General features: G+C 55.9%; 2 protein-coding genes across 3 annotated transcripts; both read left to right on the forward strand.

The window, feature by feature from the left end:
- Positions 1 to 3,263: 3,263 nt before the first annotated feature.
- Positions 3,264 to 6,802, forward strand: LOC115501284 (polyunsaturated fatty acid (12S)/(13S)-lipoxygenase, epidermal-type-like). The gene is made up of 9 exons (XM_030296276.1): positions 3,264 to 3,552; positions 3,944 to 4,089; positions 4,300 to 4,450; positions 4,534 to 4,693; positions 4,781 to 4,916; positions 4,994 to 5,096; positions 5,218 to 5,379; positions 5,478 to 5,538; positions 6,318 to 6,802. The coding sequence occupies exons 1-9, from the start codon at positions 3,264 to 3,266 to the stop codon at positions 6,379 to 6,381; spliced, it is 1,272 nt and encodes a 423-aa protein (XP_030152136.1). The 3' UTR covers positions 6,382 to 6,802.
- Positions 6,803 to 8,620: 1,818 nt separating this feature from the next.
- On the forward strand, positions 8,621 to 9,838 carry LOC115501398 (polyunsaturated fatty acid (12S)/(13S)-lipoxygenase, epidermal-type-like). Of its 2 annotated transcripts, XM_030296460.1 has the most exons (3): positions 8,621 to 9,309; positions 9,415 to 9,532; positions 9,687 to 9,838. In XM_030296460.1, exons 1-3 carry the CDS (start codon positions 9,085 to 9,087, stop codon positions 9,704 to 9,706), a joined length of 363 nt encoding a protein of 120 aa, XP_030152320.1. In that variant the 5' UTR covers positions 8,621 to 9,084; the 3' UTR covers positions 9,707 to 9,838. The 2 variants fall into 2 exon arrangements, with proteins under 2 accessions (XP_030152320.1, XP_030152319.1); XM_030296459.1 differs by having other exon boundaries at positions 9,415 to 9,838.
- The last annotated feature ends 4,308 nt before the right edge of the window (positions 9,839 to 14,146 follow it).

A 14,146-nucleotide genomic window follows, 5' to 3' on the forward strand; every position in this document is an offset into this window, starting at 1 on the left:
GACGTCAGTTCAAAAATGGTTCCGTTATGGGGTGGGTGGGTGGGTGGCTCAGTCAGTTGAGTGTCTGACTCTTGATTTCAGCTCAGGTCAAGATCCCAGGGTTGTGAGATTGAGCCCCACATTGGGCTCCACGCTGAGCGTTGAGCCTGCTTAAGAATCAACTCGATCTATCTATCGCTAGAGAAGAGAAAGAGAGAAAGAGCTGCAAGAGAGACCGAGAGAGACCGTATCGCACTATCTAACCCTCCCTCTCTCTCTCCCCCTCCCTCTCTCTCTCCCTCTCTCCCCCCCCCTCTCTCTCTCCCCCCCCCCCCCTCTCTCCCCCCCCCCCCCCCTCCCCCACTTGTGCTCTCTCTCTCTCTCTCTTTCAAATGAAATTAAAAAAAAATTTCAAATGGCTCTATTATCAACCACCCCATTCTGGTCAATATAAAAAGAAGACTGATGGAACAAGTCACTAGTATTCCGTGGAGTTTGGCGTTTTGGAGGGAACTATTTCCTTTCTTCTCACCAACATGAGAGAGAGGCAGGGTGGTGTTGTCTCTAAGGCCAGGGTGAGAGTCGGGTGCGAGAGAAGCTCTTGTAAAGATGTCTGCTATAAAGGGAATGTTCTGGATAAATTCCTCTTGTGCCTCTAGACCCACTTTGTAGTGGTTTTCTTTGTTCGATTTGTTTTTTGTTTTTGTTTTTGAGAGAGGGGGCGCGCACAAAAAAAAAAGGAAAGGGGCAGAGAGGGAGAGAGAGAATCCCAAGCAGGCTCCATGCTGTCTCCTCTGTGATTGTGTCACACCCTACCCTTCCTTCGCCAGCTGTCCCCTTGTTAATAAGCTGTCCTCCACTTACCCGAATTTAAATGTGTCCTCTGTCTTCTGTTGGGTGCTTGGCTGATGCGAGGGAGACCAGCAGAATGAGGATCTCCTGGTGCCATCGCTGGCGTGGAGGAGAGCGAAATAAAAGTTCGCGTAAGATTCGGACTGCCCAGGGGCCCAGGGCGTTGCCATTTTAAGTTGTCCTTCTCCATTTTGGGGAAGAACAGGGAGCGATTTGTCTTCTGAATTTGGAGGCATATTTAAAAAAAATTTTTTTAATGTTTATTTTTGAGAGAGAGAGAGAGAGAGAGAAAGAGCGCGCGCACGAGCAGGGGAGGGGCAGAGAGAGAGAGGGAGACACAGAATCCGAAGCAGCTCCAGGCTCTGAGCTGTCAGCACGCAGCCCGACGCGGGGCTCAAACCCACACACCGTGAGATCGTGACCTGAACCGAAGTCGGGTGCTCAACCGACTGAGCCACCCAGGCGCCCCTGGAGGCATATTTTAAGAGAGAAAGCCGTGTTTGCTATTGGTCTGGAGGCCTTGGGATTGGAGGGATCTTACTGGAGCCTTTCGGATCTAGTAAAGAGTTCCCGGAAGGCCTGAAAGAATCTTAATGTATTTGAACCTGGGGGAAGATGGGGCCGTTGCCAACTCCTCCGTCCTGAAAGGGTCCGGCGGAGGGCATCAGAGCCCCGTGGCCCCACATGAAGGGCAGAAGCCAAGGGACTACGGGTTTCTCTTCCAGGCCAAACGGTGGCACGTCTAGCTGAAAACGGCGTCGGGATATCGCACTGAGGAAAGCTGGCTGCTGTCCTAGGAGTTCTTTCCACAGCACCGGCCGGCAGCTGAGCACTGCTCCAAGAGCCAAGCGCTGGCCTGCAGACCATCCTACCCGCACGAGCAACAGGTGGTGGGAGGCACAGGAGCCTCTGGCGAGCGGCTTCACCGGAATTTCCTCATTCCGTCCCAGCCCCGTCGGAGGATGGAGGAGAACACAGTCCAAAGGCAGGGAGGGTGATACCGCAGGCGAGTTTTGAGTGATTATACGTGGCGTGTAAATTGTGCTCGGGTCGGGGGCGGGGGGGCAACTGGGACGTGACCCGTAGGGATCTGGAAGCCGAGTTGGCGGAGGGAACACGTTGCCAGAGACCAAGAAGCTTCTTCCGGAAATGGAGGTTGAGGCTCTGGAGGGGAACGGTAGGTTGCGGAGCGGAGGTGGGGTTTGTCAGGGGTTGGAGTCGATGCGGAGGAGAGGAGAGTGCTTCCGGTTTGCGGGGGTGGGGGGGGGAGAAGAAAAGAGGACTTACTGGCGACTGCGTCAGCTGCAGAAGAGAGGCCCCCGGGGACGTGCTGTGCGGTGGCGAGTGTCGGGATGGCTCGCGGTCCCCGATTCTGGAGTGTCGGGAGGGGTGGCTGCAGCGGACGAGGTAGCCTCGGAAAACGAGTGGATTTTGCAAGGAAGCTTCCAAATCGTCTACACCGAACGGGCTCATCGGGTGACCGACGCTGAGCGTCGGGGGCAGGGCCGCCGGGGCCACACTGTGCCAGAAGCTTCGTTCCCGCACGCCTGGCTCGGGGGCACCCGCCGGGGAGCCTTCTGTTTGTCAAGAATCGTGTGAGCGTTTCTGTCGCTCCTGCTTGTTACCTGTCACTTGCAATTTACAAACTCGTGGAACGGGTAAACAAAAGGTATTGCTTTTATGAAAACCCAGCTCGACTGACTTACGCCTCTGTGAACAAGGATCATTTAAAAATCACCGTCAGGCGTCAAGCGTCAGGTGCCTGGGTGGCTCAGTCGGTGAAGCGTCTCTTTTATCCCGGCTCAGGTCGTGGGAGGGGGGTCAAGGGAGGGCGACTTGCCTGCTCAAGATTCTCTCTCTCTGCCCCTCTGCCCCGCGTGTGCTCTCTCTCTCTCCCTCTCAAAAAAAATAAATGAAAATAAAAATCACTGAATTTAGTGATTAGAAGGAGGCAGGACAGCTGTAGGTGTGAGGAAACCTGTAAAGATCTGGAGGGTCACCGAATTTCGTCTTTTCTCTACAAAAACCTTTCGTTTCGAGCTCCCTTTTAAACAGATGTCGACTCATCTGGCCGTGGTCTGCACAAGAAAGACCCAGGGAAGGTCTTCTTGAGGACCCGCGCTCCGAAAACTCTCGCCCCATACGAAAACACTCGTGGGTGGCTGTTCATGTACGGTTTCGCTTTAGAGCAACGTGGTTCAGGTTTGTGTCAATACTTTTTGATTCTCTCTTGATCCCCTTCCGATGTTGGCCGACCGACTAATTCAACACGCCGAAACAGAGGCAGTGTTTAGGCAGAAGCCGGTGGACGCGAGGCCTTTGGGTCACGGCAGAGCGGAAGGTCCCGGAAAGGGGGAGGGAAGCTTGTGGTGAGCTGGGGTTGCTGGAGGGGTCGGACGGAAGTGAGCCTCCCAAGAAGGAACCTACGAGGGATGTGGACCTGCGACAGCGGCTTCTCTAAGGAGGCCCCCGAGACCCACACGTGGGGAGGCGGAGGGGCAGCCGACGCTGCTGGGACGGGAGCGGGCCGATGGCACCGGCAATACGGTGCTGGCCCCGAAGAGCCCGTGCGGGGAAAGCCCCACGGAGGCTTCAGGACTGGACTTGAAGGGGAGTTCCCGACTCCTCCTCTTGCCCGGGAGCCTGGACAACCAAGCCACGGCCTCCGCCTGCCCAGCACCGTGTACTCGTCCTGCACTGTCACTCGGGATCCTTGTCGAGGTGGTTTACTCACGTTCCCCTGAAAACAGCCCCGCACGTCGAACCTCCCTCGCCCCACTGTCTGTTGTCATCTTATTTATTCGCTATATCTGGGTGGCCCCTGGTCAGCGCCTTCAGCTCCCTGCAGGGCGTGGAACTGGCATCGGAACGTTTGCAGGTGGACCAGGGTGCATGTTCTCGGGGGACGGTAGGGGGGCACCTGTGTCCGCGGAGAGGAGCCGGTGGGTGGGAGGTGGAGACCCTGGGAGCCGGACCACCCTCCCCCCCCTCCCCCGCACCCCCCCCCCCCAACCTCGCAGGGACACGGGTCTGGGACACAGCTTTCTGGGGTTGGGGAGCGGCTGGACCTCGGATCTATTTAATCGCGGCTCTCCCCCCAGGTGCCCTCCAGGTCCGGGCGCGAGGGGCAAGTACGCTATCCGCGTGGTCACCAGGGACTCGCTCCTGGCGGGTTCCAGAAACCTGGTGCAGCTGTGGCTCGTGGGCGAACAGGGGGAGGCCGACCTGGGCAAGAAGCTGTGGCCCGTGCGCAGTGAGGTCGGTGCGCAGCCCGCGGGCACTGGGGGTCCGGGGGAGGAGGCCGGGCGGTGGGGGGGGACACGGCGGGGGGACCGGGAGGGCGTCCTGAGCCCGGTGCCCTGCGGTCCTGCGCGGTCTGTCCGGGTCGGCTCGGAGGGAAGGTGGGCCGTCTCCCTGGCGGCAAGACCCGCAAGCCCGGGTCCGAGCCCGCTGCCGGTCCCGCCGCAGACGGAGTTCGAGGTCAGCGTCCCCGTGCACCTGGGGCGCCTCCTGCTGGCGAAGCTGCGCAAAATCCTGCTGGACGACGCCTGGCTCTGCGAACGGGTCTGCGCGCGGCCCCGGGACCCAGGGCGAGGCCCGCTTCCCCTGCTACCGCCGGGTGCGGGGCGACCAGGTCGTCTGCCTGCCCGAGGGCACCGGTGAGGGTGTGGGGGTGGCGCGCGGGGGTGGGGTCGCCGTGACGCCGGAGAGGGGACAGGCGGAAGGGCGGGGCCGGCGCGGACCGGGTCCAGGGAGGCCTGTGCTCGTGCCGTCCCCCAACCCGGACCCTGAGCGACGACCACCAGGACTTCCTTCAGGCGCAGCGGGAGCAGGAACTCCAGGAGAGAAAGAAGGTGTACCGGTGAGCCCCCACCCCCATCCCCTACCGAGCCCGAGGAACCCCCAGCCCCCACTGATCCCCGATTCCGATTCCGTGTCCTTCCTCCAGGTGGGGCTCCCGGAAAGACGGCCCAATCCTGCCGGTGGCCGGGAGGACGGAGTGTGACCTCCCCAGGAACCAGAGATTCCTGGAGGATAAGGATTTCGACTTCAGGGTCTCCCCGGCGAAAGCGCCAGCGCCCGGGGGAGGGTGGGCACCTGCTCCCCGGGACGCAAAGCAGGGGCCCTTCCTGGTCTCCCGGCACCGCCATTCTTTCCGCAGGCCGGAGGGCTTGGCCTCGAGGGTTCCCTGGACCTCACACATCCAGTTAAAATAGCGGAAGACTTCAAAAGAGCATCCCGGCGCGCAGGGACTCCCCTGGCTGGTCAGTTGCCGCAAAGTCCCCAGACCTGTGTGCACCTTTCCAACCCAGGGTTCTGAAAGAAGACGGGGAGACCGGAGGGAGGGGGTACGCTAGCGGATCAGGAGCTCGGGGCTCCCCGCAGGCTTCCGAACGGATGTCTTCAGAGCGGGTTCCAAGTTCAGGGAAGGAGGACGCCTTCTTCGGGTACCAGCTCCTCAAGGGCGCAAACCCCACGCTCCTGAGGCGGCACCAGCCTCCCAGCGCGGCTGCTGGTGCCTCCGGGGTCGGAAGAGCCGGAACCCCGGTGCGCTCCCTGTGCTCACCCACAGCCCCCAGCCGCCGCCCCTCCCTCAGTTCTCCCACCAACCTCTTTAATCTATACCCTCCTCCATCTGCACTCAGGGTTTCTCCGAGGCCGCGGGGGTGTCCTGTTCGTTGCAGGGTCCGGGCACTGCAGAATCAGGTGCTAGCAGCATCCTTCACCCCGGCTTGACGACCCCAAATGACTCCAGACACTGCCGAACATCCTCTGGGGTGGGAGTGGGGACGAAAGTCCCCCTGGTCATCCCTTTCTTTTCTTTCCTGTCTTCTTCCTTCCTTAGATGCGTCTCACGCTTGGGGGGGGGGGGGCGGGGGGGAGAAGCCGGAAGGAAAGGGAGGGAAAGGGAGAGGAACAAAGCCCTGGAGAGAGCTGGAGCTATGGGGCTTTTTGGAGGGGAGGAAAAAGGGACTACTTTTTAAGAATTCTTTTAATGTTTATTTTTGAGACAGAGACAGAGTGTGGGTGGGGGATAAGCAGAGAGAGAGAGGGAGACACAGAATCCGAAGCAGGCTCCAGGCTCTGAGCTGTCAGCACAGAGCCTGACGTGGGGCTCAAACCCAAAAACCTTAAGGTCATGACCTGACTTGAAGTCAGGCGCTTAACCGACTGAGCCCCCCGGGCGCCCCATAAAGGAACTATTTTGTGCTAAGTTTGGCTAAAACCTGGAGGGGGGGGGTGATAGGGAGGACTTTGGTTGTGGGGGCAGACGGTGTGGCAGAAAACCAGGACGTTCACTTCAGGGGGCTCCAACTCTGATGGGGGGGACACTGGGCGTGGAAACCTTGCGTCCGGGGGGGCTTTGGCTGTGGGGAAAGGGAGGGGTGTCGGAGGGGAGAGGAAGGAAGCCCGTTGCCCATGAAATAAAGGCGGTCCGGAACCGACCCCAAGCCCTTGATCTATCCCTGCTCCCCACCCCGCAGGCTGGATCTCTGTCTGAAGCCGACTTCTCCCTGCTGGATGGGGTCGAGCCGAACGTCATCTTAAGACAACAGGGTGTGGCGGCCCCTCTGGTCATGCTGACGCCCCAGCCGACCGAGACTCTTGCCCACCGTCGCCCAGCGAGTCTTTCACAGACACGGATCTCCTTTAGGGGCTCCGACGCACAGGCCCCGAGGCCCCACTCTCTCTCCTGGTCAGCCACCGCGCCACGGATGCCCCCGCCCCCACTGTTCCTGCCCTCCGGTCCCCGCGTGGCCTGGCTGCTGGCCAAGACCTGGGTCCGCGGCTCCCATCTCCAGCTGTCCCAGCTACAGTCACAACCTGCTGCGGGGACCCTTGATGGCCGAGGTGACCTCTGTGGCCACAGTGAGGACCCTGCCCGGCCCGCACCCTGCCTGCAAGCTATTTCGGCATCTCTCCTGAGTACGGCACTCAGGAAGCATCTCTGTGGAGTCTGAGCTCGTGGTAGGCGAGGTCAGTAGCGATCTTAGCTTATGTGCACGCACACACGCACAGCATGTTACAGAACCACCACACCCGGGGCTGGGGAAAGCGTTTTACTAAGGCGTTGGGGAAATTTGGAGTGAGGAGGTTGCCAGGGGATGATGAGGGCTGGGGCGTTCCAGTGAGAGATGTCTGCGGGGGGCGGTGGGATACGTCACCCATGGCTGACATTAGGGGCAACCGAGGAGTAGGGTGTGGGTGACCGCAGTGTCAGGTGGGAGAAAAGGGAGGTGAGAACAGATGACAGGAAGCTGTGCTGCTCGGTGCACCGAAGAATCAAGCTTCGGCCCTTATAAATCGAGAGGAAGGAGTGAGGTAAGAAAAGGAGCAAAGAAGGGACGCCCACTGGGGTGGGAGGGAGACCGAAGGCACGATGTCACGGCAGCCAAGAGGAGAGAGCGTTTCAAGAGGGAGGCGTGATCACCTGTGTTAGATGCCGCTGCGAAGCCAACGAAATGACGGAGGAGCCACCTTCGGGCGGTCAGCACGGAGGCCACGGCCGATGTGCCACGTCCCAGGGGAAGGGCAGGCGGTACAGGCCGACTCTTGTAAGACGACTCACTGTGGGAGGGAAGTGAGAATCGAGGAAGCTGCTGGAAAGTGGGGGGGGGGGGTGAGGTCAGGGCTTTCTCTCAGGGTGTCCAGGATTAAGTGTGTGTGTGTGTGTGTGTGTGTGTGTGTGTGTGAGAGAGAGAGAGAGAGAGAGAGAGAGAGAGAGGCAGAAGGGGGAGGAAGTAGACAGAGGATGGGGAAAGGGAAGGAGGGAGGGAGAGGTGGAGAGGGAGGGGGGGGAAGGGAGGGGAGGGATTGGGGAAAGAGAGGGAGATGGGGGAGGAGAAAGAAGGGGAGGGAGGGGGAAAGGAGGGAGGGGGAGGAGAGAAGAAGGAAGGGAAGGGAAGGAGGGGGAGGGAGGGGGGAAGTGGGGGAGAAAAGGAGGGGGAAGGACTGGGGAAGGAAAGGGAGTCAGAGGGAAGGGGAGGAAGAGGGAGGAGAAGGGCAGGGGAGGGTGAAGAAGAGAGAGGGAGAGGGACAGATTGCAGGAGTGACATCCCAGGGAAGGCCGTAGAGAAGGAGAGATTGGCTTCTGGGGGGAGCAGAGATACTTTCCTAGAGCAGAGACAGAGGCAAGAGGTATAGTTCTGTGCGTGGGAAACGTGAACTTTCGTGGCGTGAGACGAGGGTTCCCGGAATTCTTAAAAATTACATGAGACCGTGCACACGGGTGAACTTCTAAAACCCCTGACCTCGGGAGGCCTCGGGAAGACGGCCCCGCACCTCGCTTTTCCCCGATCTTAGCCTGACTGGACCCAATCCCAGGGGAGTCTGTGATTTTCAGGGAGGCCCGTCCCGTCCCTTCTTCTCTATCCCCGGCCCTTGAATCTCCTCTCCCCGCGGTGGGTCCTGGGGTCCCTGCTAACGGCCCCGCTTCTCTCTTCCCCAATCAGCTCCTGATCCCCTTGCGCCACACCACGGACATCAACAGCCTGGCCTGGGAGAGTCTTGTCTCCACACGGGGGATTTCTGGTCCGGTGTGGAGAGCCACGGGCAAAGAGGGAAGTCCCAAGGGTCGCTGGCTGACCCTGTCCTCCACGAAGGCCTCTCCCTGGCCGGCCTCGCACCTGAGTCGGTCTTCTCCTTCAAGGGGCCTGAGCAGGCCCACCGACCCGGAATCTGACCCTGGCCTCCCTGCCCTCTGACGCGGCTCACCCTGGTGTGTCCGTGGGGGTCCTCGGGCGGTGAGCACCGGGAGTGGGGCCACGTGGACGACATTCTCCTGAGGGCCACAGCTTGCCTGACCCACCGCTCCGCTCCCTCGGCCCTCCTGACGGCCTGGCCTGGCCTGGCTGACGGCGGGCTCTTCTCTCTGTGGCCGGACGCCCTCGGGCTGTGGGGACTCGTCAGCCGGTGAGGGGGACCCAGGGGTGCGGGCCTGGTGTGGAGAGATCACGGAGACCGGGCTACAGGGAGCCCCGGACCGGGGGTGAGCACAGACCCTCCCTGCCCACCCGTGTGTCAGGAAGCCGCGCCCTCTCACAACGTCATAGCCCACCCCTCCCCACCCCGGCTTCCCTGAGGATCCCGGGGAGCCCCTCCGGGGCTTCCAGAAATCCCAGCGATCCCTCCCGACGCTCCCGCCCCTTCTGCCTCGCCCTGCCGTACAGCCTTCCCTGCCCTCACGCGCTCGGGGCTGCTTCTGGAACCAGACACGTTCCTCTCGGGGGCATAAACATCTGAGTACACGCCATGCGGGAGCCGTGGACTCCAGGGGCCATGAGCACAGACGGCTCTTCTCTGTGTCTCCAGGTACCTTTCACCGAGGTCTCTCGTGTCCTGCACTCGAAGCCTCACTTGTCTTTCGTGTCACCCGGGTTCCCCGTCTCCTTAGACTCCCGGGCTCAGCTCTGCCGCTTTGTCACCGTGTGTATCTTCACGTGCACCGGTCAGCATGCTTCTGCCCACCTGGGCCAGGTAACCCGCTGCGGTCAGACCCCAGGGGCTCCTGGGCCGTAGAAGACGGGGAAGCGAACGCGTGGCTCGCCAGCCTGGGTTCCTGAGTGGCTCCCGTGCTCGCAGCCGGATGGGTATTGCTGGGTCCCTAATGGCCCGCGCACCACGCGGAGGCCCCCGCCCGTCTCCAAGGACGCGACAGAGAAGGACACAGTGGTCTCCTTGCTCCACGCCCACCGGGCCCGTAAGCAGAGCACCTTCATAGAGTTCCGTGGCGGATGCCAGCCCGTCACGGTTGGAGGCAGATGCCTGGGTCCCGGGGAGGACCGGCTTGGAGGGGCGGTGCCCTTGTTGGCCGAGGGGCCCCGGGCCGAGCCACCTCTCTCCCCTCCTCTCAGGTGGCCTTGGGGCATCATGAGGAGAAGTATTTCTCAGGCCTGGAGCCCCAGGCGGTGCTGGAGCAGTTCCAGGAGGAACTGGGCCCAGTGTGGAGCCCAAGGCGGGACTTGAACTCGTGACCCTGAGATCAAGAGTCCCATGCTTTTTTTTTTTTTTTAATGTCTACTTTGAGAGCGAGAAAGCACCAGCAGGGGAGGGGCAGAGAGAGAGGGAGACACAGAATCCGAAGCAGGCTCCAGGCTCCGAGCCGTCAGCACAGAGCCCGATGCGGGGCTCGAACCCACAAACTGTGAGATCATGACCTGAGCCGAAGTCGGACGCTCAACCGACTGAGCCACCCTTCTTTTGTCTTTTAGATGCCACATATGAGTGAACTCTTATGGTAAATTTGTCTTTTTCTGTCTGGCTTAATTCATTTAGCACCATACCCTATAGGTCTATCATGTTGCAAATGGCAAGATTACATTCTTTTTTTTATGGCCGAGTGATGGTAATTCTGTTTTAAATTTTTTGTAGAAACCATGCTGTTTCCCACAGCGGCTGCACCATTCGTCATCCCCACTAAAGTGCAGGGTTCTGGCTTCTCCACATCCTCGCCAACACTTGTTTCCTGTTCTCTGGGTGGTAACCATCCCGACGGGTGTGGGGCGGGGTCTCGTTGTAGTTGTGATCTGCATCTCTCTAAGGATGAGTGATGCGAGCACCTTTTCAGGTGTCCGTTGGGCACTCCTAGATCTTCTCTGGAGAAGTGTGTTCAAGCCCTTTGTCCATTTTTGAGTTGGGTCGCTTGCTTTTTGTTATTTTTGAGTTTTAAGAGTTCTCTCGATATTGTGGATATTAACCACTCATCAGATACGTGATTTACAAATATTTTCTCCCACTTGGTTGCCTTTTTATTCCGTGGATAATGTCTTTTGATGTACAAAATTAAAAAATTTTCTTGACGGATATCAAAAATTTGTTTCTTCCTTTGTGACCTGCGCCTTTGGAGTCATAGCCAAGAAATGATTGCCCAATCCAATATCACAAAGATTTTGCCCTATGTTTTCTCTTAAGAGTTTTATTGGGGCGTCTGGGTGGCTCAGTCGGTTGAGCATCCGACTTCGGCTCAGGTCATGATCTCGCGGTCTGTGAGTTCGAGCCCCGCGTCGGGCTCTGTGCTGACAGCTCGGAGCCCGGAGCCTGCTTCAGATTCTGTGCCTCCCTCTCTCTCTGCCCCTCCCCTGCTCATGCTCTGTCTCTCTGTCAAAAGTAAATAAGCATTTAAAAAAAAAAAAAGAGTTTTATTGTTTTAGGTTTTACATTTCGGTTTTTGGTCTTTTTTTGGTCTTTTTTTTTTTTTTTAGAGAGAGAGAGAGTGCTCAAATAGGGAAGAGGGGCAGAGGGAGGGATGGAGAGAGAGGGAGAGGGAGAGAAAGAGAATCTCAAGCAGGCTCCTTGCTCAGCACGGAGCCCAACATGGGGCTTGATCCCACAACTCTGGGATCATGACCTGACCTGAAATCAAGAGTGGGACGTTCAACCAACCGAGCCACCCAGGCGCCCCAGTTTTTGTTCTATTTTTCAGAAATTTTTTGCTTGTGGTGTTAGGTAAGCGTCCAAATTCATTTTTTTGTGTGTAGACATCTAGCCTTTCCAGGCAAATTTGCTCAAAAGGCTGTCCTTTCCCCATTGAACGGTCTTGGCACCCTTGTCCAAAACCATCTGAACATGTATGTGAGCGGTTATTTCTGGGGTCTCTATTCTACTTCATTGGTCTCTAGGACTGTCCTCCTGCCAGTAACCGTACTGTTTTGATTATGTAACTTTGTAGTAAGTTTTGAAATCAGATAGTGTGAGTCTTCCAATTTTGTTCCTTTTCAGGATTGTTTTGGCTATTCAGTGTTCCCTTAGAGTCTACATGAAATTTTAGGGTGGATGTTTCTATTTCTGTGAAAAACATTATTTGGGTTTTGATGGGGATTGCACTGAATCAGAGATTGCTTTGGGCAGTATGGACATTTTAACAGTATTAATTTTGCCAATTTCCATTTTTTTGTGTGTGTCTTTGTCAATTTCTTTCATCAGTGGCTTAGAGTTTTTAGTGTACAGGTCTTCCTTAAGTTTATTCCTATTTTTTTTTTGATGCAGCATACATTTAAAATTTTTTTAGTGTTTGTCTATTTTTTTTTTTAATTTTTTTTTCAACGTTTATTTATTTTTGGGACAGAGAGAGACAGAGCATGAACGGGGGAGGGGCAGAGAGAGAGGGAGACACAGAATCGGAAACAGGCTCCAGGCTCTGAGCCATCAGCCCAGAGCCCAACGCGGGGCTCGAACTCACAGACCGCGAGATCGTGACCTGGCTGAAGTCGGACGCTTAACCGACTGCGCCACCCAGGCGCCCCGGTGTTTGTCTATTTTTGAGAGAGAGAGAGAGCAAGCATGAGTGGGGGAGGGGAAGAGAGAGAGAGAGGGAGACACAGAATCTGAAGCAGGCTCCAGGCTCCGAGCTGTCAGCACAGAGCCCGACGCGGGGCTCAAACCCACACACCGTGAGATCGTGACCTGAGCTGAAGTTGGTCGCCCAACCGACCAAGCCTCCCGGGCACCCCACTTTGCACCATGTATAAAAATTAACTCAGAACGGATCAATACCAAAATATAAGAGCTAAAACTATACAACTTTTACAATAAAATATAGGGGGTAAATTCATGTCACTTGACTTGGCAATGATTTCTTGGATGTGAGACCAAAAGCACAGGATACAAAAGAAAAGAAAACAATGGGTAAATCAGACTACATCAAGATTTAAAACGTCTGCATCAAACGGCACCATGAAGAGAGTGGAAAGGCGGTCCACAGAACGGGAGAGAATATTCACAAATTGTACCTCTAATAAGGGGTTAATATCTGGATTACACGAAGAGCTCCTAAAACTCCCCAACAACCAAAGCAAACAACCTGACTTTAAAATGAGTGAAGGGCCTCAGCAGACATTTATTTCTTCCAGAAAGACGTACAGATGGCAACACTCAACGTCACAAATCATTAGGGAGAAGCGAATCAAAATCAAGTGAGCTATCATCTCACACCCGTTAAGATGGCTACTATTAATAATACGAGCAAATAAAAAGTGTTGGCAAGGATGTGGAGACACTGAAAGCCTTGTGCTCTGCCGGTGGGAATGTCAAATGGTGTAGCCGCTATGGAAGACAGTATGGTGGTTCCTCAAAAAAATTCAAAGTAGGACGAATTCCCACTGGATCTGGCGATCCCTCTTCCGGGCATACGACCCCCAAAGGCTTGAAAGGGACTCACACGGTTATGTGTCCACTCATATTCAGAGCAGACTTCTTCCCAACAGCCAAAGGTGAGAGCAATCCGATGTCCACTGGGAGAGGGACAGATACGCCAAATGTGATCTCTACACACAACGGAGTACCAGTCAGCCTTAAAAAGGAAGGGAATGCTGACAAATGACACAATGTAGATGAGCCTTGAGGACAAGGTATGCTGAGTGAAGTGAGCCCGTCACAAAGAACAAATGCTGTATGTCTCCGTTTATATGAAGTACCAAGAGTTGTCAAAATCACGGAGGCAGAAAGAGTGGTGGTTGCCAGGGTCCGGGGGGTGGGGGGAGAGTTTCGTTTAACGGGTGCAAAGTTTCAGTTGTAGAAGATGAAAAACGTGCACAGATGGGGGCGCCAGAATGAAAATACTTAATACCACCGAATCATACACTAAAACAGGGCTAAATGGTAACTTTTATGTCACAAACATTTTACCACAATTAGAAACAAAACAAAACATCCATTACTTTGTAAAAGAAACTTAAACAGTAATAAATTAGACACAAGAATACAACACATTAAAATGATGAAGTGGGGAAAAACAATAAAAAAATTATTGGGGCGCCTGGGTGGCTCAGTCGGCTAAGCGTCTGACTTCTGCTCAGGTCATGATCTCACGGTCTGTGAGTTTGAGCCCCATGTCGGGCCCTGTGCTGACAGCTCAGAGCCCGGAGCCTGCTTCGGATTCTGTGTCTCCCTCTCTCTCTCTCTCTCTGCCCCTCCCCTGCTCATGCTCTCTCTCTCTCTCTCTCAAAAATAAACATTAAAAAAAACTTTACAAAAGGAAATTACTTATTACCTATTATATAGCTATTTAAACCTATTATATCCACAATAGCTCAGAAATAAAATTCTATGAAGCATGATTCAGTATAATTACAACAGATCACGAGTACATTTTCCTTTATAGAACACTCAGAATTTAGAACTGTGAATCAGGCTTGTGTTGACTAACTTTAAAGGATGATTTTTTGGGGGTATTTACTTGAAAAACATAATGGGGAAACCCATTGAAACCCAAGACCCGTGGCACGTGCCGGCCTCCGACCAGCGTATTTTATGACTGCAAGTTGGTGGTGCAGGGATACGCGTTGGATATTCTCATATTACTCTTCTAGGAATTGGT

This window comes from Lynx canadensis, chromosome E1 (genome assembly GCF_007474595.2).
Source record: "Lynx canadensis isolate LIC74 chromosome E1, mLynCan4.pri.v2, whole genome shotgun sequence".
Lineage (NCBI taxonomy): Eukaryota > Metazoa > Chordata > Mammalia > Carnivora > Felidae > Lynx > Lynx canadensis.